The 26,474-nt window shown below is 38.7% G+C and overlaps 1 protein-coding gene across 2 annotated transcripts in view; it reads right to left on the bottom strand.

Moving 5' to 3' along the window:
* DEUP1 (deuterosome assembly protein 1) overlaps positions 1-26,474 on the bottom strand; it is a 107,160-nt gene that overhangs the window by 75,615 nt on the left and 5,071 nt on the right. For both annotated transcript variants that reach the window (XM_043876839.1, XM_043876847.1), the window contains exons 3-5: positions 9,542-9,713; positions 7,496-7,591; positions 220-354 (exon numbers count right to left, since the gene is read on the bottom strand). In XM_043876839.1, coding sequence (XP_043732774.1) covers positions 220-354; positions 7,496-7,591; positions 9,542-9,713 — 403 coding nt within the window. The remainder of the gene's footprint in view (positions 1-219; positions 355-7,495; positions 7,592-9,541; positions 9,714-26,474) is intronic.

Raw genomic sequence — 26,474 nt, 5'->3', positions numbered from 1 at the left:
TGTATGAAAGATGTATAAATTAAAGTGATGTTTTAATTGACTAAGTGCCTGAAGGAAGGTGCACTAAGAAAATATCTTCAATGGGAAGCAGGTTTCTAATGGTGCTTTGTTACCACAGTGGTGCATGCCACTGTGCATTCTGGAGACAAACAGCCCTCAACAACAACAGCAAAAACCATCTTAATACAAACAGGGGTAAACTAAGACAACATAGCTTACCTCTAATTTCTGGTTCATATTGTTCAGTTCAAAGGGCATTTCCTCTTTGAGGTGTGGTACTTCTTTTCGTCGAAATTTATTTTGTTTCATCTGGTGTAATCTCAGTTTTTCAAAGCTATTAGTTAGTTTGGAAAACTGTAAATAATAGAGAATGCTAACATTTTACTATTGGTTATTTATAACTTGATTTCTTGATAGTTCTCTTGCATACCTCTTTCAAATTTTAAGTCATGATTAGGAAATGCAGTAAGGCTTAAATGTTCCAATTAGTGAAGCTAGAACCAGTTATTAAAACTAAATTGTTGAAGCCGAACACAATTCAGCTTTCAAGTAAATTTGGAACTTCATTGACTGCACAGTTTAACAATTCACTTGATAAAATGTTTTGTTCAGTTTTATCTTAACCATATATAGAAAAGCTCACAATTTAAAACAACAAAGTTTTTTTCTTACTTTTATTTAGTGCCATCTTGTGTTGACAATTTTAATTTCAATAACTCAATCTATAAAATGACCAACTTACACTTCTTTTAAGGAAACGGAGGACTTAACATAAAAAATACAAACACACTTATATCAATGTAAGTTAAAATAAAATTAAATATAAAGCTTGATATAATCTTTCTCTTATCAGTAATTCTTGTTATAACTTAAGACTGTAATTTTTTTCTCTTGTTCTACCTTCAAATAATAGATTAAAAGCCTCATGATCTATCAACATCTGTTAGGAAATTTCTAAATAACTGTTTACAAAACTTGTTTTTCTTTTTTCTTTTGAAATAATTATAGATTCACAAGAAGCTGCAAAGATATTACAGAGAGATTCTGGGTTCTCTCCACCCAGTTTCCCCCAATATTTACATCTTAGTGAATTTTGTACAGTATCAAACTCAGGAAATTGATGTCAGTACAATATGCGATCAAGGTAACAATAGTTCACTCCTTTTTATTGCTCAGTATTATATCATGGCATAGACGTAAACACAGTTTGTTTGACCATTCACATATTGAGATATTTTTGGTTGTTTCCAGTTTTTGACTATTACAAAGAAAGCTATGAACAACTGTGTCTATTTTATATCTGATAGTAATGCAGTCATTTCTGCTTCCTTTTTCTTTCTCACGGTTTTAAAAATTGAGATATAGTTCACCTACCATAAAATTTAGAGTATTACTTCATTGGTTTTTAGTATATTCAGTTGGGTAATTATCACATTATCTAATTTCAGAATACCTTCATCATCTCCAAAAGAAGCCCTGTATCTATTAACAGTGACTACACATTTCCTCCTTCCTCAAGGCCCTAGCAACACTAATCTCTGTTTCTATGGATTTACCTATTCTGATCATTTCATATTAATGGAATCATACAATATGCAACCTTTTGTGTCTGGTTTCTTTCACTCAGCATAATGTTTTTAAGGTTCATCCATGTTGTAGCATGGGTCAATATTTCATTCCTTCTAATGGCTGAATAATACTTCATTGCATGGGTATACCATATTTTGTTTATTCATTCATCAACTGATGAACATGTGGATTGTTTCCACTTTTTCAATATTATGGGGAAATGCTGCTATGAACATTTGTGTAGAAGATTTTGTGTGGATATAGGTTTTTATTTCTCTTGGTTATATATACCTAGGAGTAGAATAGCTGAAACTAGAAACTGAAATGTAGACACTGTAAGTTTAATTTTTTAATGAACTGCCAAACAGTTTTCCAAAGTGGCTGAACCATTTTCCACTTTTCAGTGGTAATGTACAGGGCTCCAATTTCTCCATATCCTTACCAATGCCTGCTTTTATCCATCATTTGATTATAGCAATTAGCAGGTGTGAAGGGACATCTCATTATGGTTTTGATCTGCATTTCCCTAAGGAGATGGCTGGATGACATCACCGACTCAATGGGCATGAGTTTGAGTAGACTCCGGGGGTTTGTGATGGACAGGGAGGCCTGGCGTGCTGCGATTCATGGGGTCGCAAAGAGTCGGACACGACTGAGCGACTGAACTGAACTGAACTGAACTGAATGACTAATGGCATTGGGCACTTTCTCACATGCTTATTTGACCATTTATATATCTCCTTTGGAGAAATGCGTATTTATATCTATGCCCATTTTAAAATTTGATCATTTGTCTTTTTACTATGGACTACTAAGAGTTTTTTTTTAAATTCTGGATATGAATACCTTATTAAATATATGGTTTTCAAATGTTTTCTCCCACTTTGTGAGCCTTTTTTTTTTTTTTTTTTTTTGGTGTGCTTTGAAATACAAAGGTTGTTAAAATTTTGATGAAATCAAGTTTATCTAATTTTCTTGCACTTTTGGTACCAAATCTAAGAAACTGTTGCCTAGTCCAAAACCATGAGGATTTACTCCTGTTTTCTTCTAAAGAGTTTTACAGATCTAGTTTTTACATTTAGGCCTTTGATTCATTTTGTATTATTTTTTGTCTATGGTTTAGGTAAGGGTCCAATCTAGTTCTTTTTCGTGTGGATATCCAATTGTTCTGTCACTGTTAAACAGACTATTCCTTTTCCCCTGAATTATTTTTGCACCACTTCTGCTTTCTTTTGATTAGTATTTGCAGGGTATATTTTTTCTATCTTTTTATTTTCAACTTACATACGTAGTTATATTTGAAGTGAGTTTCTGAAACAAAGCATACAGTTGGGTCATATATTTTTTATTTACTCTGCAAATCTCTTTTAACTACTATAGTTAGACCATTTTCATTTAATGTAAGTATTGTTATATTAGTGTTTAAGCCTGACTTTGTTTCATGTTTGTTGCCTAGTTTTTGGTTTATCTGTTTTAGTTTTCCTGTCTTTCTCTGCGTTCTTTGAACATTTTTTAGAATGCCATTTTAATGTATCTATAGTATTTTTGAATGTATTTATTTGTTTAGCTTTTTTAGTTATTGCTCTAGGTATAATATTATACATACATAGCTTATTACAGTCTACTGGTGTTGACGTTTTACCAGTTCAAGTGAAGTTTAGAATCTTAGTTCTCTTTGCCATGACCCATTTCTGATGTTATTATCTTAATTATTTTCTCAGTATACATTAAGAACCACTTTAGCTATTATTATAATTTTTGCTTCAGTTGTCAAAAAATTTAGAAAACTCAAGAGAAGTAAAATCTACTGCATTTATCCATGCTTTCACTTTTCCAATTTTTTCTTATCATTTCCTTCTTACCAAGGAGAAATTCCTTTAGCTATTCTTTTAGGGTAGATCTATTGGTAACAAAACTTCTTTGTTGTTGTCCAGTCGCTAAGTCACATCCGACTCTTTGTGACTCCATGAACTGTAGAACGCCAGGCTTCCCTGTCCTTCACTATCTCCTTGAGTTTGTTCAAACTCATGTCCATTGAGTCGGTGATGCCATGCAACCATCTCATCCTCTGTCGTCCCCTTCTCCTCTTGCCCTCAATCTTTCCCAGCATCAGAGTCTTCCCCAAAGAGTCAGCTCTTTGCACCAGGTGGCCAAAGTATTGGAGCTTCAGCTTCAACGTCAGTCCTTCCAATCAATATTCAGGACTGATTTCCTTTAGGATAGACTGGTTGAATCTCCTTGCAGTCCATGGGACTCTCAAGAGTCTTTTCCAACACCATCAATTCTTCCACAAAAGCATCAATTCTTCCACACTCAGCTTTCTTTGTAGGTCCAACTCTCACATCCATACGTGACCACTGGAAAAACCATAGCCTTGACTAGACGGATCTTTGTTGGCAAAGTAATGTCTCTGCTTTTAATATGCTGTCCAGGCTGTCTTGGTTGCTTTTTAATATGCTGTCGGATTGGGTAATTTCTGTTGTGTTGTGTTCAAGTTCACTCATTATGTATGTCTTCTATCCTCTCTATTCTGCTTTTGAACCCATCTATTGAATTTTTTAGTTTGGTTATTGTATTTTTAAGTTACAAAATTTCTAGCTGCTTGTTCTTTATCTTTTTCTTTGCTAAAACATTCTGATTTAATTTGTTTCAAGCATGTTTGTAATGGCTCATTGAAGCATTTTTATCACAGTTACTTTAAACTCCTTATCAGATAATTCTAACATCTATATCAACTCAGTGTTGGTGTCTCTTAAATGACTTTTCTCATTCAAGTTGAGATCTTCCTTGTTTTTGCTATGATGCGTGATTTTTTTTAAATTGAAACCATTTTGGGGTATTGTTATGTGACTCCAGATTTTGTAGAAATACTGTGTTTTAGCAGTCCTCTTCTGACAGCGCTCCAGCAGGGAAGATGGAACACTGCCTCACTGCTGCCTCGTGGGAGTGAGAGTCCAGGTCTTCACGTGGCCTCAGCCGGTCACTGGGGAGAGGCAGGTTTCCTTGTTACCGCCCAGTGGGAGCGGGAGCTCACGGTCCGCACACTTTCACTGGCACACGTTGATGGAAGGGGCACAGATGCCCCGTGACTGCTTCTTGCGTGGCCTTCAGCGGTACTGTGGTGAGGGAAGGAGCCCTGTTAGCACAGAGGCGGGAATGTCCAGACCCTTGTTAGGCTTCCCCAGACACCACTGCAGAGAAGGGCGCGGCACCACCGCCAGAGGCGCAGAGGAGCCCAGGTTCTCCTACGGTTGCCCGGACACCACCGACTGCGTTTCCACTGTCTGCTCTGACTCCCCGAGGCTGTGGCCTGGACTACCTCAGCAGAGGAGGCGAGGGTGGAGCCCAGGCTGTCAACTCGGTCTCTGCTGGTGAAGTGGGTTTGCAGCTGTAGTCATTTTCTGTGCCCTTTGGCTAGAGTCATGCAGTTATTATCAAAAAGCTTTTAATCTTGGTAGGCTGTCTTTCTTCCGGTCTTTCAGTTGCAAGGAGGAGGCTTTCTTCCTCTTTTGGTTTGTTTGTGCCCACTTGAGAGTCTGGCCTGCTGGCTTCTCTGTTATCCAGTCTATGATATGAGAGGCAAAAAGAAATTCCAGGAACTCAACACCATGTTTTTCCTTGGGTCCCAAGGTCCTAGTTGGTCTGTCTTTCCTCTCCACTTCTCAGTCTTATGTTGTTTTATAAATAATGTCCAGGATTTCTAGTTGCATTTAGCAGGAGGAATAGGGGAAAGTACATTGACTCCACCTTTCCAGAAGAATAAATCTCAAATGCATATAATGTATATAAAATTATAGTTTTATAATTTTAGAAGGAAAAGAAAATACACCATTTTAAAAAAGGAAGCAATTTCAAAAGAAAGTTTTGTCAGAGTTTTTTAAGGCAGAATGTGATAGAATGTATCCTTAAGATATTTTAGGAAAATAAGGTTGTAAATAAATGAAGAATTTCAAAGAAGGGAGCAGTAGTGTGAACTAGCAGCAACAAAAGCATGTTTGCCACAAAGTATCATTTTCTGCTTAGAAAAAATGACATATTACTAGCTATTACACAAACTGAGGCAAATACACAGTACTTTTCTCTTTTCCTTTTACCCCTTCTTTCCTCTTCCTTCTCTTCTGCTTTTCCTCCCTCTCTCCCTTTCTTTTAGCCACAGGAGAAAAGAAATGTGGAAAACTGCAGTGGAAGCAGATGGCTGTTCTCTCAACAACAGTGTAGTGTTTCCAAAGTGTATTCTATGAAATACCTCTTCATGGTGTTTACATTGCAGCTGGGCTACAGTGTTTACTGGTTTTAGTATAAAAAACAAAAGGGTTCCATGGTCAAATACATTTGAAAAATGGTGGATTAAAAAGGCTAGATGGATGTTTTCAGAGCAGGGCTTCTCGCAGCCTATAACATGCTCCTATGTACTGTAAATGTCCAGCACCAAAGGCGTAAACAGCGTTTCCTAAGCTCTCTGTGCTGGTGCACACAGCAAATTTTTGTGAAAACTGCTGTAAATAGAGTTGCTGGCTAGCTGGCAGCCAAGTGATAAAACAGATGCAAAGCATCAGATGGTCAGGATTCATACAGTGAACGACCACTCAGTGTCTGTAAACAAGCCCAACACTTTTTAACAATAGACATTAAAAAAAACCCCAGAAATTAAAGATTTGGTAAGCTGTGACTGAACTAGTTAAACGTAATTTACAGATGGTACTTAACTTGTATCTAGATCTCTGTATTTTTTTCAGACTTATTCTAGATCATGTTCTCTTTGTTTACACTGAATTATTATAGTCATTCAATATTTATGTTGCTATATTAGAGCTTCATCTTTATATTAATAGAAAAAACAAGGTTGTTTGACTTAAGTGTCAAATGCTTCAAATCTTAGCTAGGAAAATAAGCATATTCATATTTCATAATTCAAGTTACCATCTAGCAGAAGCTATTTAAATTGAAGGCAAAATATCTAGATAGACTTAACAGCTAGTCTTGTAAGATAATACCCATTAAGTGCATCAAATGCTTCATAATCCTATCATAATGGCTGATCACTTCCCTAAAAAGGTATGTTAGGAGGAGCTTTAACTACCTTGGGCTCCCTTAACCATATTACAATTTGTGAAATCTCTGCACTTCAATAAAAGTTGGTTGTAAAGTAAAATTCATAATCAAACCACTTTCCCCTTTGATTAATTTACTAAGTGAAGCAAGGATGTAGTTAGTGCCTACTAGACCTGAGATGCTTATTGCCCTATGTGTCATCTGTGTGAAGAAAGAAACTTTTTGCTTGTCAGCACAGTGGGGAGTATGACATAGGGATAAATCAGAAAGAAAGCCCTCTCACCATATAAGCAGAAGCCCTCTCATTTATCAAACACCTATGCGTAACAAAGCAATAAAGATCAGTTTTGTTCTTTCAATGATCTATTTTATAATAGTGAAAGTCACTCAGTCATGTTCAACTCTTTACAGCCCACAGACTGCAGCCCTCCAGGCTCTCTCTCCATGGAATTCTTCAGGCAAGGATACTGGAGTGGGTTGCCCTTTCCTACTCCAGGGGATCTTCCTGACCTCCATATTTTAAACTGCCATAGAAGAAAGGACACCCCTATTAGGGAGCAGTGACTAGTAAGTTGATATTTTGTTGTTGTTTTTCACATAGCTAATTATCATAAGGTAATCAGTTAGTCACTTGATTAATAGAAAGCCATTAGTCTGGCAGTGTGCTAACAGGGATAGAGAGCTGACAATCTAACACAAGAGACAAAAATAATGCTCGGAAAACAACGAAAGACAGGACCAAACATATAACCTGTACTTAAAATACAACAACTTTTGCTTATATTAAAATACTTAATTTTAGCAAAATTAACACAATATTATAGGTCCAAACATATATTAAAACATGATACTAAATTGTAATGCGTTTCTTTACTTGAGCTTTCAGGGTTTGTAGTTGTCCTTCGTAATTTTGAGTCATTGCTAAGTTACATTTTTCCAAACTGTCCAACTTCTGTCGAAGTAACCCCACCTGCATTAAGAATAAAATTTGATTTTAATTTTTCTAAATTTTGCCTGACAAAATCAGAAAATGTACAAAAGAGGGATACAATTCAAATAAAACCACTATACCAAACCAAGAATAAATATTTGTACTGTGGTTCTTAGAATAGTCATTAATAATTAAATTCACAAAAACCAGATGTTGCTAGGGCTATTCCACTGAGTACACATTAGGACAGTATGGCATGGATGTTGAGCCTTCTCACTGGCACATTAAAGCAAGATTTAAAATTTACTTCGCATTGTGGTTTTGGGAGACTTATGTCATCACTCTTGGGGCAGAACCCCTGCCAACACATTTCAGCCTTTATTTCAGGTTCTGCTGCCTTCAGTGGGAGCCCTGTTTTAGTGGTGTTATGGAATAATTGTTACCTTCTTTCTTTCTTTTTTAATAAAAACTAACAAATTGAAAAGAAAAATAGGACTTCCCTGGTGGTATGGTGGGTAAGAATCCACCAGCCAATGCAGGGAACATGGTTCGACTCCTGGTCTGGAAAAATTCCATGTGCCTCAGAGCAAGTAAACCCCTGTGCCACAACTACCGAGCCCATGCTTGAGACCCTGGGCTCTGCAAGTGCAGACGCTCACGCTGCAGTTACTGAAGCCCGTGGGCCTAGGGGGCTGTGCCCTCCAACAGGAGAAGACACCGCCATGAGAAGCCGGTGCAGCCAAGAGTAGCCCCTGCTCGCCACAGCTAGAAAAAGCCCAGGAGCAGCAAAGAAGACCCAGCAGAGTAAAAAATAAAAAAAGAAAAAGTGTCTAAGAGGAGTTCATAGGGATTTGGCTTACAGAATTTGTCTGCTTAAACAGCACGTGAGCCTTCTGTTTGCACATCTGGGTTGTGACAGGACCAAAAGTCAGAAAGTAGCCCTTGCATGTGCAATCTCATGACCTGCCCCTACTGATGACTACGTTAACTGGGCCAAACAATAACAGAATTAACCAAGACAAAAACTTAAGTTCCATTGAGAGTCCATTAGAGGTAGAAAAACAACTGCAGAACAAGTTGACTGTTGATATTTTAGTTATTAGCATATGATCAGTAAACATGTCTTATGCCTTATCCCAAAGAAAATTCACAGACATGAAAGTCTGTCTCAGGTGAAGTGTATGACTTTGTTGAACTCTGCAGCAGGCCCGTGAGCACTCAGACGTCCCTCCAGCTTCACCAGCTTGGCCGCAAGCAGTTCCCCCAGGCCCAGGACGCTCCTCCTAAGTGGTGCACGTGCTCGGTCACTCAGCCAGGTCTGACTCTTGGCAACTCTACGGACTGTATGTAGCCCGCCAGGCTCCTCCATCCATGTGATTCTCCAGGCAAGAATACTGGAGTGGGGTGCCAATTTCTATTCCAGGGGATCTTCCCGACCCAGGGATCAAACCTGTGTCTCTTGTGTTTCTTGCTTGGCAGGCAGATTCTTTATCACTGAGCCATGTGGGCACCCAAGTATACACATACCCACTTCACCGAACTCTTTTCTCTCTTGACCTTCAATCAAGGTCTTTATCTTTCACTTCTTTTAGGAAAGACTTTTCTAGCAGATGAGAAAAGGCAAATGCTCCTGACCTCGGCCTGCTCCAAAGGCACACCTCTGATGGCTACTTTGTTTCTGTGGCAGCAAAAGCACTGACATCCTTGCTTGAAAACAGTATTTCACGTACATGTCAAATATTTACTTTCCTAGATGGCATTGACTGGACTCTGTCTCTGCATTGGCAAATTACTATAGGTTTAGGCTCTGCTTGACACTTATTTGATAGAACACATACATTTAGCACATTGTGACAGAATTTCAGGGCATTTCAAGCTATTGCTGATGCTTATACAAAGTATGTGTGATGAAAAACACATTCTGATGGAACTAGCACTATTTGTAACAGTCTGAGGAATGAACAATTTATTAACACAGCTATGCAGTACCTCTTGACCTTTCTGTTCCAGACACGTCTGTGCATTTGCCAACTCTTGATCTCGAAGATCTAGTCGTGTCTCCAGAGCCCGCATCTTCCTTTCCCAATCCAATTTTTTGTTGTTTACCATGATGTCAATTTGTTCCATTAATTCCTGAAGCTCAGCCTCACAAGGAGAAGCTCTGGCAATTGTAGAAGAGTGAAATGCATTTTAAAAGACTGAAATGTGAGAACAAGAAAACTTATGATTTTGCTTTGAATATCTTGATCATTATTTTCTCAAATTTTTCAATTACTTAAATGGGAAGAATTCTGAAAACTAGAGGCTAACATTTTAAATTAAAACTAAAAGCTAATTTCAGAGCTAACAGAGTAGATGCTTTTCAGTGGCATTTAAAAAAGTACAGCTGTGCCATAATATAATGCAATATATTGATAAAGTTAATATATTGATAAAGTTACAATCTACATCTCTCTTCCTACGTATTGTGTGGATTACATCAGAAATAAGGCCACCGTAAATAAAGTTAATTTAAATATAATAAATTTTAGAGTGGGCTAATTCAAGAAAAGTTCTAATTATAACAAATAATCCCAGGGACTTCACTCGTGGTCCAGAAATTAAGAATCCATCTTGCAATGCATGGGATGTGAGTTCGATTTCTGGTCTGGGAACTAAGATCTCACATACAGCAGGGCTACTAAGTCCAGGAATCACAACTACTGAGACCTCATGCTGCAACTAAGACCTAATGCAGCCTAAAACAAATAAATACATAAATATTTAAAAAATAATTCCATCCTCTCACATGTCAATATACATATACCGACGTGCTTATCATAACCTGAGCAGGTCTGATGGCAGGCTAAAAAATAATTCCATCCTCTCACATGTAAATATACATATACCGGTGTGCTGATCATAACCTGAGCAGGTCTGATGGCAGGTAGCTGGGGCCTCACAGGGCCTGCCAGGGCCAGAGGAACAGACCCAGGCAAGGAAGGACCAGTTTCACAGGCGCCTGGGCTACACTGTTGCTCCTTCAGGAGGGAAGCTTGATGCCATCTGGCCGGTGGTGTCTGCTGGAAGCAAGCTGATTGGGCAGGTGTGGGCAGAGTAACGTAAGATTTCAGACAGTGCAGATACTATTGGGCAGAAAAGTAGCAATAGCTGGACCTAGGAAGGTCTACGGTGTTTGAAACAGGAACCTTGGTGCGAACTAGCATAATGGAGACTGAGAGTTGCTGAGGTTGTAAGTGCTCTCAGGGCAGGGTTCTCCTTCAGAGAAGCCACAGCATTCACCAGGGACCTGGTGTTAGTTCACTCATTCAGTCCAGATAAGCAGGCAGACACGAGGTCTCAGGCTTCAGCTTAAGACACGCACAAACGTTCAGGTGAGAGAAGCAAGTTGCTTCACTACCCATCTGTTCAGTGGTGATGGGGCTTCTGGTGTATTTGTGTAGCTGGGAGTAAGGCAGCAGAGGCAAGTGTAAAATGACACCATTTCCTCCATTTAGTCTCACTGAATAAGAATTTTAGGGCTAATTAAGGATCATTTAGCATTTTACAAAAACTGAAGCCCAGACACATCGAGGTCACAAATTGATTAATGGAAGAGCCAGAACTAGACCCTAGACAGCTGCTTCTAAATTAAGTGCCTTCCTGTATCCACAGCAAAAGACAGGGTGTTTTTCTTCTTCCTCTCTCTGTTTAGTTACGGCTTTGTTTGTAATGTAACATGCAGAGTTGACAATCTTCATTTTCTCTAGTAAAGCGTTGAGGACAGCGGTGACAGGGGACACTGGCCGCGGAGCTGGTGGGCTTACTGTGACTATTGCAGTTACTGCATGGTCTACATTAGTACCATCTTCACGTTTTGAATAAGAACTTCCTTGAAAAATGTAGTACAAATGAGCTCTGTTGCTGTTCAAAGTAGGTACATGAACCCAAAGGACTCAGAACTTCTAGAATCCCTTTCTAAAATACCCAGAGTCAACCTGAACAAGGGATGTCCCTTTGACTTTGACTGGCCTATTCAACAGCCTTCTTACCAGTTGTGACACCAGAGTGATTTTAAGTACAAAAATGCATCCTGAAGTCTTCCAGCATTCCTGGGCTGAGGCCCAAAGGCTCTCAGTTTTTACTTAAAACCTAAAACCTGTCTGAGGAGAGGAGTTACTAATTCCTCTATGAATAACCTGACTGGATTTTAATTGGAATTCTGATGTGGGGAAAAACAATAGAACAAAAAGAATGGTTTTCACACCATTTTTTTTTTTTCATAGCAACATGTATCCCCTTTACTGTAAACACAATTTATTTTTTCTGCTGGTGTAAACTCTGAAAGGAAAAGGACTGTCAGTCTTGCTCATCACCATCTCACCAAGACTGAGCACAGTGCCTCAGCAAATGGCAGATGCTCAGTGAATCTTTGTGTCAAGAAACAAGTGGTTTCCATTACTATCTCCCGGGCATTTAGGAGGGAGCCGCGCCTATGGAATTAAAACATAGGCCTAAAGAATGTGGCATTACTATGAGGTACTCAACCAATACTGTTAAATAAATGAATGAAGGATTTATTTCCTGCGTATGACTATGTTATACAAAAGTAAGAATATTAGACTTCAGGGTGGGAGGACTTTTACAAGTCATCTAGTTCAACTACCCACTCGGTGTTTGCATACCTTGCACAGATTGGAGAGAATCATCTATCACACCCGCACTGATCAGATTCAGCAAATCTAGGACAGACACCAGGTTCTGCATTGGTAACAAAGGTATCAAGTGCATGCCATTTGGTGTTGCTTAGCCGCTAAGTCATGTCCGACTCTGGTGACCCCTTGGACTGTAGCTCATCAGGCTCCTCTGTCCATGGGATTTCCCAGGCAAGAATACTGGAGTGGGTTGTTATTTCCTTCTTTAGGGGATCTTCCCCACCCAGGGATCAGACCCCGTCACCCTCATTGCAGGAGGTCTCCTGCATTGCAGGCGGATTTGTTAACATTAAGCCACCAGGGAAACCCCCTCAGTATCAATATTTGCTCCTAAATCTAGTGAACTTTAAAATAAAAGACAAAAGACTTAGTTTAGCCTCCTTCATTATCTGGACACTAACATTATTTATATTTTCATTTCTTTATTTAGCTAAATGCTAACACTATGCTAATTACGCTGCTGTACTTCCTCTCATGAATCCTCACAATATCCCATAAAGTAGATCTTATTCCAACTTTATAAAAGTTGATTGAGGAGCTGAAGGAGAAAAAAAAAAACCATTTCTCTAAGCCTTTCAGCACTGGAGACTGGGTGGACTGTGTCTAATACTCTACGTAAGACAGGCAAACCCTGACCCTAACTATTGGGTTTATCTGTGGAAGCAATTCACAAGTGCAAGATTCTGAGAAAGGCTAGAGGTCTAAATGCATTAAGCCAGAAAGGAAGGGGCACACTGAGACTTGTAGAGTAACATACCAGTCTGAGGATCCTAGAGTTAAAAAAATCGGGACATCATTACTTGGAGATGGAGAGCAAAACAGAAAACTGATGCTATAAAAGGAGGCAGTAGGGGCAAGTGTGTCGGGAGGAATGGCAGGGGGATGGATGTGGAGAGAGGCACTCAGAGAACAGGAGCCGGGTAAGACCCTTGGACATGCTTGTCACGCCAAAGTCCTTTAACAAAGAGGCCGAGGGGCTGCTTCTTAAAAGGCAGCACTTAATCAGACAGACAGCTATGGTGACATACGATCTGTTCATTAACCCAGGATAATTAACCCAGGATAATTTTAAAAGTGAAAAGGTAACTATTAATTATCATTTCAGGACAACAGATGCAAACAGTGACAGTTCTAGGCAAACTGAAATGTAGGGTCAGTCCATCCACCAACAACTGGGAAAACGGAAGTGGGTATCAGGTTGTTTATTTAAAAAAAGAGTGAGCTTAGTTCAGGACATGAGAGATATCTGACAGAAATGGATCTTTAGCTTGGGAGAGAGAAGAGGGGATTCAGCTTAAAAGACAAATATAGAAGTCATCATGGAGAAAGGGGAGAGGGGAAAGGAAGCATGGAGAAAGAATAAAGAGGAGACTGCTTCATGCATCGTGGATGAGCCTAAGAAAATGAGTTTCCAAAAAACTGATGAGCAATCTTATCAGGTTTTAACTTTTCCAAAATGTTTCAATAACACTCATTTTTAAAATGTATTAACATATTATTTGTCTTAGGCATATTACTATTATTTAGCTGTACTCACTGGAAAAGGTCAGTTTTCATTCCAATCCCAAAGAAAGGCAATGCCAAAGAATGCTCAAACTACCACACAATTGCACTCATCTCACACGCTAGTAAAGTAAAGCTCAAATTCTCCAAGCCAGGCTTCAGCAATACGTGAACTGTGAACTTCAAGCTGGTTTTAGAAAAGGCAGAGGAACCAGAGATCAAACTGCCAATATCTGCTGGATCATCAAAAAAGCAAGAGTTCCAGAAAAACATCTATTTCTGCTTTATTGACTATACCAAAGCCTTTGACTGTGTGTATCACAATAAACTGCAGAAAATTCTGAAAGAGATGGGAATACCAGACCACCTGACCTGCCTATTGAGAAACCTAAATGGAGGTCAGGAAGCAACAGTTAGAACTGGACATGGACCAACAGACTGGTTCCAAATAGGAAAAGGAGTACGTCAAGGCTGTATATTGTCACCCTGCTTGTTTAACTTATATGCAGAGCACATCATGAGAAACGTTGGGCTAGAGGAAGCCCAAGCTGGAATCAAGATTGCTGGGAGAAATATCAATAACCTCAGATATGCAGATGACACCACCCTTATGGCAGAAAGTGAAGAGGAACTAAAGAGGCTCTTGATGAAAGTGAAAGAGGAGAGTGAAAAAGTTGGTTTAAAGTTCAATATTCAGAAAACTAAGATGACGGCATCTGGTCCCATCACTTCATGGGACATAGATGGGGAAACAGTGGAAAGTGTCACACTTTATTTTTTTGGGCTCCAAAATCACTGCAGATGGTGACTGCAGCCATGAAATTAAAAGACGCTTACTCCTTGGAAGGAAAGTTATGACCGACCTAGAGAGCATATTAAAAAGCAGAGACATTACATTGCCAACAAAGGTCTGTCTAGTCAAGGCTATGGTTTTTCCAGTGGTCATGTATGGATGTGAGAGTTGGACTTTAAAGAAAGCTAAGTGCCGAAAAATTGATGCTTTTGAAATATGGTGTTGGAGAAGACTCTTGAGAGTCCCTCGGACTGCAAGGAGATCCAACTAGTCCATCCTAAAGGAGATCCGTCCTGGGTGTTTATTGGAAGGACTGATGCTGAAGCTGCAATTCCAACACTTTGGCCACCTCATGCGAGGAGCTGACTCATTGGAAAAGACCCTGATGCTGGGAGGGATTGGGGGCAGGAGGAGAAGGGGATGACAGAGGATGAGATGGCTAGATGGTATCACCGACTCGATGGGCATGAGTTTGAGTAAACTCCAGGAGTTGGTGATGGACAGGGAGGCTTGGCGTGCTGCAATTCATGGGGTTGCAAAGAGGTGGACACGATTGAGCAATTGAACTGAACTGAACTGAACTGTAATATATAATGGCACAATACATTCAAAGTGGTGAAGGAAAAAATTTTCAATAAAGAAAACCAGCAAAGTTATCATTCAGAAAAGATACAGAGTTTTCCAGAAAAGCTAAAGGAATTCATCACCACTAAACTGACCTGACAAGAAATGTTAAAGGAAATTCTTTAAGCTGAAAAGAAAGGGCACTGATCACTAACAAGTACACATTTGAAATAATAAATCTCACTGGAAAGGTAAATATATAGTAAAGGTAGTGGGTTAATCACTTATAAAACTAGCATGAAGATTTAAAAACACAAACCATAAAAATATGATTTTAATAATTAAGGGATAGACAAGATGAAAAAATGTAAAATGTGACATCAAAAACATGAAATGCAGCAGAGGGAAGAGTAAGAAGGTTAAGCTTTACAGTGGTATCAAACTTAAGTTATTTACAACTTTATATCGACTGTTATAGATATAAATTGTCAACATGCAAACCTCACGGTAACCACAAAGCAGAAAAACCACAGTAAATACACAAAAGGTAAAGAAATATAAGCAAACCGCTAAAGAAAGTCATCAAATCAAAAAAGGAAGAGAGCAAAAGAAGAAGAAAGGAACAGACAGGAAACACAAAAACAGCCAGAAAACTATTAACAAAATGACAGTACGCGCACAGCTATCAATAATTACTTTAAATGCAAATGGACTAGATTCTCTAATACAAAGACAGAGGGAAGAAAAAAAGACAGAGTGGATGAATAGATGAGAAAATAAGACCCGTCTGTATGCTGCCTACAAGAGACTCACTTTGGATGTAAGGACACACATAGACTGAAAGTGAAGGGATGGAAAAAGAGATCTCCTGCAAATTGAAACTACAGAAAAAAAAGTTGGAATAGCTATATTTTTATCAGATAAAATAGACTTTAAAACAAAGACTGTAACAAGAGACAAAGAAGGGCATTATATAATGATAAAGAAGTCAATCCAACAAGAAGATGTAACGTTTGTAAATATTTACACAGCCAACAGGGGAGCATCTAACTAAAGCAAATATCAACAGACCTAAAGGAGAAATTGACAGCAATACAATAACAGCAGGAGACTATAATATTCTACACTTACACCAATGGATATACAGGACAGATAATCAACTAAAACACATCAGCCTTTAACAACATTTGAGATCACAAATATTTACAACACTCAATCCAAAAGCAACAGAAATGCATTCTTCTCAATATTTCCCAAGTTATATTATATGTTAGGCCACAGAACAAGCTTACTACATTTAAAGAGACTGAAATCACATCAAGCAGCTTTTCTGACTGCAATGGTATGAAACTCAAAATTTAATTACACAAGGAAAACTGGAAAATTCACAAATATGTGGACATTACACAAGATGCTACTAGACAGCCAAAGGTTCAAAGAAGACATTAAACGAGAAATTAAAAAAAAATACCTGGGACAAATGAAAATGGATATGTAACACACCAAACTTTATGGGATGCAGCAAAAGTAGTTCTAAGAGGGAGGTTTACTGTGATAAATACTTAGCCTCAAGAAACAAAAAGGCTCAAATAAATAATCTAACTTTACAGCTCAAGGAACTAGAGAAAGAAAAACTAGTAGAAGAAATAAAATAAAAAGATTAGAGCAGAGAAAAGTAAAATAAGGGCTAAAAGACAGTAAATAAGATCAATGAAACTAAGAGCTGGCTCTTTGAAAAGATAAATAAAATTGACAAACCTCTAGCTAGATTCACCAACAAAAAAGAGAGGGGACTCAAATAAAATCAGAAATGAAAGAGGAGCTATTACAACAGGAATTACAACAGATATTGTGAAGTGAAGTGAGTGAAAGTCACTCAGTCATGTCCAACTCTTTGCAACCCCATGGACTATACAGTCCATGGAGTTCTCCAGGCCAGAATACTGGAGTGGGTAGCCTTTCCCTTCTCCAGGGGATCTTCCCAACCCAGGGATCCAACTCAGCTCTCCCGCATTGCAGGCAAATTCTTTCCCAGTTGAGCTACAAGGGAAGCCCCCAAACAGATATTACACAGAAATAAATAGATTATAAGAGACTACTATGAACAATTATAAATTAGCAAATTGGACAACCTAGAAGAAACAGGTAAATTCCTAGAAACATACAGTCTACCAAGATTGAATCATAATGAAATAAAAAAGCTAAACAGACTGACTGCTAATAAGGAGACTGAATCAGTAATCCAAAACCTCCTAACAAACAAAAGTCTGGAACCAGATTGCTTCACTGGTGACGTTTACCGAACAGTCAAAGAATACTATCATTCTCAAACTCTTAAAAAAAAAAAAAAGGATGAAACTCTTCCAAACTCATTTATGAGGCCAGCATTACCCTGATACTGAAACCAGATAAGAAGGCCACAAGAAAAGAAAATTACCTGGTAAATGCAGATGCAAAAATCCTCAACAAAACATTAAATTCAACAGGCATACACTGTGATCAAGTGAGATGCAAAGATGGTTCAACAGCCACAGACCAGTCATTGTGACATGTCACATAGACAAAATAAAGGACAAAAATCATGTGATCATCTCAATAGACAGATGCAGAAAAAGCACTTGACAGCATTTGACAAAATTCAACATTCATTTATGACAAAATCCCTCAACAAAGTGGGAGAGGGAATGTACAAAAGTACTTCAACACAGTAAAGGCCACATATGATAAGCCTACATCATATCCAATGGTGAAAAACTGAAGTCTCTTCCTCTAAGATCAGGAATAAGGATACCTATTCTTGACAATTTCATTAAATATAGTATTGGAAGTCCTAGCCAGAGCAATTAGGCAAGAAAGAGAAATAAAAGGCATCCAAAATGGAAACGAAGAAGTAAAACTATTACTATATTCAGATGACATGATATGTATATGTGTGTGTGTATATTATATATATATAAAACCCTAAAGACTTCATCAGAAACTAACAAATTTGGTAAAGTTGCAGGATACAACATCAATACACAAGAACTTGCTTATTTAAATAAATAATGAAATATTAGAAAGAGAAATTAAGTAAACAATTCCATTTATGATTACATCAAAAAGAATAAAATACCTAGCAATAAATTTATCAAGGAGGTGGAAGATCTGTATATTTTAAACTATAAAACATTAAAGAAATTGAAAACAATACAAATAAATGGACAGATATCCCATGCTCACGAATTGGAAGGATCAATATTGTTAAAATGTCCATACCACCCAAATCAATCTACAGATGCAACACAACCCCTATCAAAATCCCTATACCAATGGAATTTTTCACATAAATAGGACAAATAATCCTAAAATTTATATAGAACCACAAGAGACCCCTTAAATAGCTAAATCAGTCTTGAGAAAGAATAAAGCTGAAGGCATCACACTCTCAAATTTCAAACTATGTTACAAGCTATAATAATTTAAACAGTATGATATTCACAGAAAAGCAGACACATAGATCAATGAAACAAAATAGAGAGCCCAGAAATAAACCCACATATGTATGGTCAAATAAATGGTGTTGGGAAAATTGGACAGCCACATGCAGAAGATTGAAACTGGACCAACACTTTAACACCATGCACAAAAATTAACTTAAAATGAATTAAAGACTTGGGTGTAACACCTGAAACCATAAAATTCCTAAAAGAAAACATAGGTGGTAAAGCTCCTTGACATATGCCTTGATGGTGATTTTTGGAATCTCACACCAAATGCAAAAATAAACAAGTGGGACTACAACAAACTCAATAGTTTCTGTATAGCAAAGGAAATCATCAATAAAAGAAAAAGGGAGAAAATATTTGCAAATACCCAAAATAAATCAAGAACTCAGACAACTTCATACACAAAAAGTGATTAAAAAATGAGATCTGAATAGACACTTTTCCAAAAAAGACATACAGATGTCCAAAAGACACATGAAAAGATACTCTACATCATTAATCATAATGCAAATTAAAAACATAATGAGATTATCACGTCATGTGCTAGAATGGCTATTATCAAAAAGACTAGAAATAAAGAGTATTGACAAGGATATGGAAAAAAAAAACCTTGTACACTGTTGGTGGAAATGTAAATTGGTACAGTTTCTATGGAAGACAGTATGATGTTTCCTCAAAAAATTAAAAATAGAACTATCATACAATCTAGCAATTCTATTTCTGGGCATTTATCTGAGGAAAATGAAAATATTAACTTGAAAAGATACACACATCCTCATGTTCATGAAAGCATTATTTACAATAGCTGAGTTATGGAAAAACCTAAATGTCCATTGGTGGATAGATAGATAAAGAAAATGAGGTACACATGTGTATACATGTGTGTGTGTTCACAAACATACACACAATGGAATATTATTCAGTCACAAAAAAGAATGATATCCTGCCATTTACAACAACCTGGATGAACCTTGACAGTATTCTGTTAAGTGAAATAAGTCAGACACCGGAAGACAAATACCATATATACTCTCTTATATGTGGAATCTAAGATATAGATATAAAAATGAAAGTGTAAGTCACTCAGTCAGGTCTGACTCTTTGCAACCCCATGGACTACAGTGTCCATGGAATTCTCCAGGCCAGAATACTGGAATGGGTAGCCATTCCCTTCTCCCTCTTTTTTCAGGGGATTTCTATAATCATCTAACAGTTTAAATAATTATCTGAAAAATAATTTCATGTTAATACATAGAAGTATATGGTATAATTAATAATAAATCTTACACATGCGTTAGCTTAGATTCCTTTTTGTTTTTCATATTTCCTTTCTTAAGCCTATGGGAGAGGCTGAAATTAAAGTATATTTGGACATCTTATAAAGCCACTGAAAAAGAATAAACTCCAAATCTAATTTGCATCTAAAGTATACAGTTGTCCCATTTTCAAAATCTAAAATTACCCTTGGTACTTTTTTTGATTACTTAAACATTTAATTATTGATTTCCACCAATAACCATAGCTTGGATTCCATAAGCCAATCTCTAAGATAATTAAAATTCCCTCCTGCCAAAAGGTCTATTTAATGAAAGGCTGTAAAGTGAGTACATATGAGGACAGTCATTTTACTCTTTTTCTATTTAAAACTACAGCCAGCTATTTCACTAGATCCTAACAGTAGAGTATTAGGCAAACACTGATAAAATCTGTTTTTCCAATGCTAGAAAACTAAGAAATACACTGTTTCTTGTAAATAGTGGAAATTTCTAATGAAACTTGAGTGCTAGCTTCTTCCAATAACTTCCTAATCAGTATCCGCAGCCTGAGCTGCTGAACTCTGGACTTCTCTATCCAACTACCTAGTCAACACTGACGTTCCCACAGGACATCTATACACATCTCAGTCTTTACAAGTTCAAAACAGAATGAGAGGCTCCTTGTGCCACAAACCTGTTCCTACTCCAGTCCATCCATCTCTTTAATTGGCACCACTGCTACAGTTGCTCCAGATAAAAACCCTTCATGATCCTAGATTTGTGTTTTCCTCAAACCCCATAACAACAGTTCTATCGGCACTGCCTCCAGTATTCTAAATCCTGACCACTTCTTACCATATCCAGTGATAAAACCCTAGTCTGAGTCATCCTTACCACATGTCTGCCTCCATCCTTATCACCTACGTGGCTGGCTGTCTCAACATACCTCTCCCTTTCCCCCATGCTAACAGAGCTCTAGTGTGTTATTCAGTATGGAACTGTGTCTGGCTGAGGACATGGCTACATTTCCCAGGCTCCCCTGGAGCTGTGCTTGGCCATGTAATGAAAGCTAGCCTATGAAATCTAAGTGGAAGTTATCACGAAGCTGTTGAAAGGAAGGCCGCAGCAGTTGCTGTTGATGTCCCACACATCTCTCATGCTCACCACTTCCGGGCACTAAGCCTGATTTCCAGTGGACAGAACCTGCATTTCTTTGCCTGAGTGATTCTCTTCCTCTTTGACTCCCGTGTGATAGATCGGTCAGAAGTGATTGGGAACTGAAGCCCTTCTGGCAGCAACCTTCAACCAATAACTGTTGGCTACTAGTGTATAAACTCTCATTTGCTTTTTGGATGGAACAACTCTAAGAGGTGTGACTGATACAGTGTTTCAGAATTTCCCCATCAGGGTTTTGCTGCAGTCACCCTCAGTTGTAACTTGCTTTGATAACCTGCCCTTCCTTGTTTCAATTCCTCAATCCTGTAGGTGACAGGATGAAAAATGGCCCCCAAAGATATCAGATCTGAATCCCTGAAACCTACAAATGTTATTTTATTTGCAAGAAAGTTCTTTGTCTAAATTAAGTGTCTTGAGATGGGGAGATCACCCTACGTTATGTGGGTGGGCCCTAAGAAAGAGGCAGAGGGAAATCTGACACAAAGAGAAGGGGATATGAAGATGAACCAGAGAGAGAGGTGAAGGTGCTGGCCTTAAGGGTCAGGGTGATGTAGCCACAAGCCAAGGAATGCTGGCAGTCACCCGAAGCTTGAAGAAGCGAGGAACAGATTCTCCCTAGAGCACTCAGAGGGAATGTATGTAGTCCTGTTGACACCACAATTTTAGCCCAGTGATACTGATTTCAGATCTTTGTACCCTAGAACTGTGAGTGAGTAAGTTTTGATTGTTTTAAACTACCAAGTTTGTGATAGAGCAGTCATAGGAAACGAATAGTCCATACTTTCATCACCCACATAAACATCTTGTATCCACATGTCTATTTCGGAGCTTTGGCTTCTGTAGGAGCTCCAAACAAAATGCTGGCAGTGTCCTCCGCATTTACTCACTGCCCTTCCTCCGCTCCCTTCCTCGAGGCAGATGTGCTGCTGGGGGCGGTTCAACCGTCTTGCAGTCATAAGGTGATGCCAAACAATAAAGCCACACACCGAGGGTAATGAAGCAGAAAGGTACAGCTAGACCTGCACACACAGCTAATCATCTGAGCTTCACCTGGATATATAACAGGCGTCTCCAACCAAGCTTACATTTTCTCCAGTCTCCCTTATTTTAATAAATGACAATCTTATTATTCCAATTGGTGGGCCAGAAGTCCACTATCTCATTTCCTTCCTGCTTACCCCATATCCAGTCTATGATTTCTTAATATTATCAGCTCTTCTGTCACAACCTCCCCATTTGTCACTATTTCTACCAACCTGATCCAAATCGCTGCCATCTCACACTGAATTAGTCCAGCTTGTCTTTTTCTCCTACCCTTGCCTTGAAACGGCCTAGTCTTCACATAGCAACCAGAACAAGCCTTTCAAAACATGAAGTCAAAAAATGTCACTGCTTTACTCAAAGTCTTCCAGGGACTTCCCATCCCACACAGTGAAATCTAAAGTCTTTCCCAGGTCTGCAAAGCCCTATTTGCCTCTCTGATGTTCCTCCTGGCTTCCTCCTCTAACCCACTGGCCTATTTTTTTTTTTTTTTTTTTTTTGTTCCTTCAAAATACTAAGTATGTTCCTGCCCCAGAACCTTTGCTTTTGCTGTTCCCTCTGTCTAGAAGGCCACCCCCAGGATGTCCGTACAAAGACAGTTCTCTTCAAATGTCACCTTACCAGGTTTACTCTGTAACTCTCTAGCCCCATAATAACCTGTGGAACTTTTCCTCAGAGCAGCCATCACCACCCCCTGACAGAACGTATCCTCTCTGATGTGTGATAATCTGTCCCCCGCTCCATCGTCAGCTGCACAAATCCCTGATGGTACCCTACAGCCACAGTGTAGCTATGAACTGCCAACCTCCAGAAAGATAAAACCCCTAATGTGTTTGGGTACTGTGTTCTAAGACTCTGGGTCTTATGTGAATGCTGTATTTAACGCCTTTTCTGAGAAGGCTCCGGCAGAGGAGTGGGTGCTGCCTCATCACTGCCAGGCGGGGAACCCGACGCCCATGCCTACACCTCTGCTGCTACTTGGGGATGGGACTCGCGTCACTGCTGGGTGGTGGGGTTCAGGCGGCCTGATGGCCAGGGGCCACCACCACAGCGGGCGGCAGGGGTGCCTCCATGGCCCCAGGGACACTGCGAAGGTGGGCGGCCTTGTTATCATTCACCCCTCAGCGTGTCCTGCTTTTCTTTGCCACTGTGAGTGTGGACGACAGTGCAGATCTCCCGTGGGACTGTCCGCGAGCTGAGATCCTATGTGGGCATCCAGGGCTCTGGGGTCATAGCATCCCACTCTGCAGCTTCTCACATGATGGGACAGACTACATCTGTACTCTGACCGGCTGTCCTTACGAGTCAGCTATTTTGCTGATCCACCCATTTTTCACATTCTTGAACTTTTTAAAAGTAGTATATAACTTGAAAACCATAAGATTAACATAAGATACTTGCATTTATTACTCTTTTATTGGAGAAAAACTGGAAGCCGTTTCACTGCATGATTCTATAAGGCAGCTGGCTCTGTTAAGCTTTTTTGTACAAAGCTTTTACATGAATGCTGTCTAATGAAACCACTTCCTCCCCCCACACCCCACGCCAAGGGAGAGAACTGACAAGCTTCTGTTTCCACCACCTTCATGTTTTGGCACCTGTCTCACCAATTCTCTGACAAGAGGTTCGCAAGCATTCCAAAGTGCCAGACTGCTGAATACCTGGAATGCCAGGTCAGGCTGAGTGTGCCTGGGTCCTGATATATATGCCTAGGTTTACACATATCATGGCTTTGTCCTTTTTAAAAAGTAAAATAAAATAAAATGTAACTTGTAACTAATACAACTAACCTTTTGTAAACACTGTCCTATAAAAAGTACTATCTCACACAGAGGTAATTTTTAATCTTTGCCTTAACAGGAGCTTAACAAGTCTTTCAGAGGAATCTTTCTCTTCCCCTCTTTCCTTCCTCCCTCTATCACCTTCCTTCCCTCCCCTTCTGAAGTGTTTTCCTCTCCTTTCAAAATCACTCATTGAATTGTTACAATCACTTACCACTGTGCTAACATTTCAGGATCTAACTTCAAACTCTGAGATATCAAAATTTTACCCTAGGTTGGGCTTCCCTGGTGGCTCAGGCCGTAAAGAATCTGCCTGAAATCAGGAGACCAGGGTTCAATCCCTGGGTCAGGAAGATCCCCTGGAGTAGATGGCAACCCACTGCAGTATTCTTGCCTGGAGAATCCCATGGACAGAGGAGCCTGGCGGGCTACAGTTCATGGAAGTCGCAAACAGTCAGACATGACCGACTGACACTTTCACTTTTTCACCACTTTGCTTCTTCAGAGAAATAACAAACAAAAACTTGTTAAATGTGATTACTCTAGAAAGGAATATGTGTATTTTCTGGGAGATAAAGTATGATGGAGGGAGAATAATGAGGTATAGTCTAGGCCATTCAGATACCACGAGAGTCAATCAAATTAAAAAGAATTTTCAGTGTGCATAAATAATACATTACAATTTACTAAACTACAAGTATATATTGACTAATATTATAATTTTTACAAACTATAATTAAAACTGTATTTGACTCATAGGAAACAGGCAAGTGAAGTTGTGATTATGAACATCTCTCAGAGGGAAAGGACACTCTGAAGGTTCAGAAAGTTGTACATGTAGAAGAGCAATCCTTTGAAGGGTTTTTCTGAACTCAGATGTGAGAACCTGCTTTAATATTCATCTGCCTTGGTCTCTGAAAATACGACTTTCACAGCAGATAAAAAATTTTGGTAGATCGTGTAGCACCTAGATTTTTAGGAAGGATTTGACAAGATTCTATGAACAAGATCAATGAATAAGATATAAGTCACAGAATAAAAAGTAGAAATAAATGATTAGTAGAGAAAATAAGACTTTTGATTGAAGATGAAGGAATAAACAAGTTTTGCTTCCTTCCCAAACCCTACTAAAATAAAGCAAAGGAATATTTTTAACCTAACAGGTTAGACCTATAAGGACAAAAAAAAGGAGCTGGTACTGGAGAAAACCAAGAAGCAACCTACTAGGTATTTCTGGAAGTCAGGGGTGAATGCTGGCTGCCCAACTTACACCCTGTAAGCAGAAGAATTTAGAATCATCTTCTCTGGAAACTGAGCAGCCTGAGACAGAAGAGATTAGCCTAATGACCAGACGGCAAAGACCCTGGTCAACAAGCCCTGCTCATGTACACTGGAGCTTCTGGTCAGGTTTTGATGCCATTATTCTTAAATAGGAGCAAGCAGTCAGAGATCACAGGCATCTGATGAAGTGGTTCACACAGAGAGGTCTAATACAAGTGGAAAGACATTATTTGAAGAAAATTACACAGAAAGGAGAAAACTTCAAACAAATTTATAATCAAGATACTAGAAGTATTAGTTCCAGGAAAAAAACAAAATGTACAAGAAAGGAAAAGCAATCACGGTATACTGTGATATATGGCTCAGAGGTGAAGAGTATAAAGCTAGAGGTATTTATAAAGTCATAACAAGGCAAACCGTATACTGACCCAACCAAAATGACAGTGTATTGGGAGACTGGAGGAAGGGGAAATGAGTGTGTGTCTGTATGTGCACATGTTCACACATGCAGCAGGTAAGATTATGAAAAATAAGTATAGTGGATGTCAACAGATAATGATCGAAACTGAAATATCAAGAAGTAGCAACGTAAGGTTGTTATTTAGATATATGGAATAAATATCAAAAGAATCAGCCAAAAGGACTGAAAGTGATTGCTTCTGGGGAATGGAAAACTGGGGCAGGAACAGGGAAGTGCATTTTTTTTTTTCTGGTAACAGTGATAACCAAATGGGTTTTTAAAATTACATACATGAATAAGTAAAGGAAAAATCTAGATAAGTGTTTTTCAGTTAGAAAAGGTATTTTAAAGAAAAAATCCATCATATGTGCATTCACTTATACAAAGAAATGACATTTTTTGAAACGTCACTCCAGAATTCAGACATTTGGAGACTCTACATATCTGTTTTTATTGACCTTAGCATTGCTCAATGCATTTGTAGAATTCTTATTTAGAAGTGACCTTCAGAGGTAAGTTTATTAAACATGAGATTTAATCATCTTAAATATATTAGACCACACAGCACATTGGATGGTGGTTACGCTGAGCCCTCAGGAAGCTGTAGCTGCACTGTAATTGGTGGACTGATTTCTCAGGAAAACCTAATTGATTTCTCTTCGAGAGTAGCAGAGGTTGGGAGAAAGGCTGGGCTGTGGAGCAGTCGGGGTTTGGAAAAAGACAAATTGAAGGATGAAGAGAAATATACCAGAGCTACACCCACAGAATGACTGTAAAGGAGTTAATATAAGAAGCAAGAGATCACTTCAAACACTTCTACCTGTATTTTTAATGAGTCAATGGTGTATTATATTAATAAAGAAAAGCAATTTACTAAGTAAAAGG

This window comes from Cervus elaphus, chromosome 2 (genome assembly GCF_910594005.1).
Source record: "Cervus elaphus chromosome 2, mCerEla1.1, whole genome shotgun sequence".
In the NCBI taxonomy this organism is placed as follows: domain Eukaryota; kingdom Metazoa; phylum Chordata; class Mammalia; order Artiodactyla; family Cervidae; genus Cervus; species Cervus elaphus.
The sequence above is the reverse complement of the archived record's forward strand: the minus strand, read 5'-3'. Positions and strand labels throughout refer to the sequence as shown.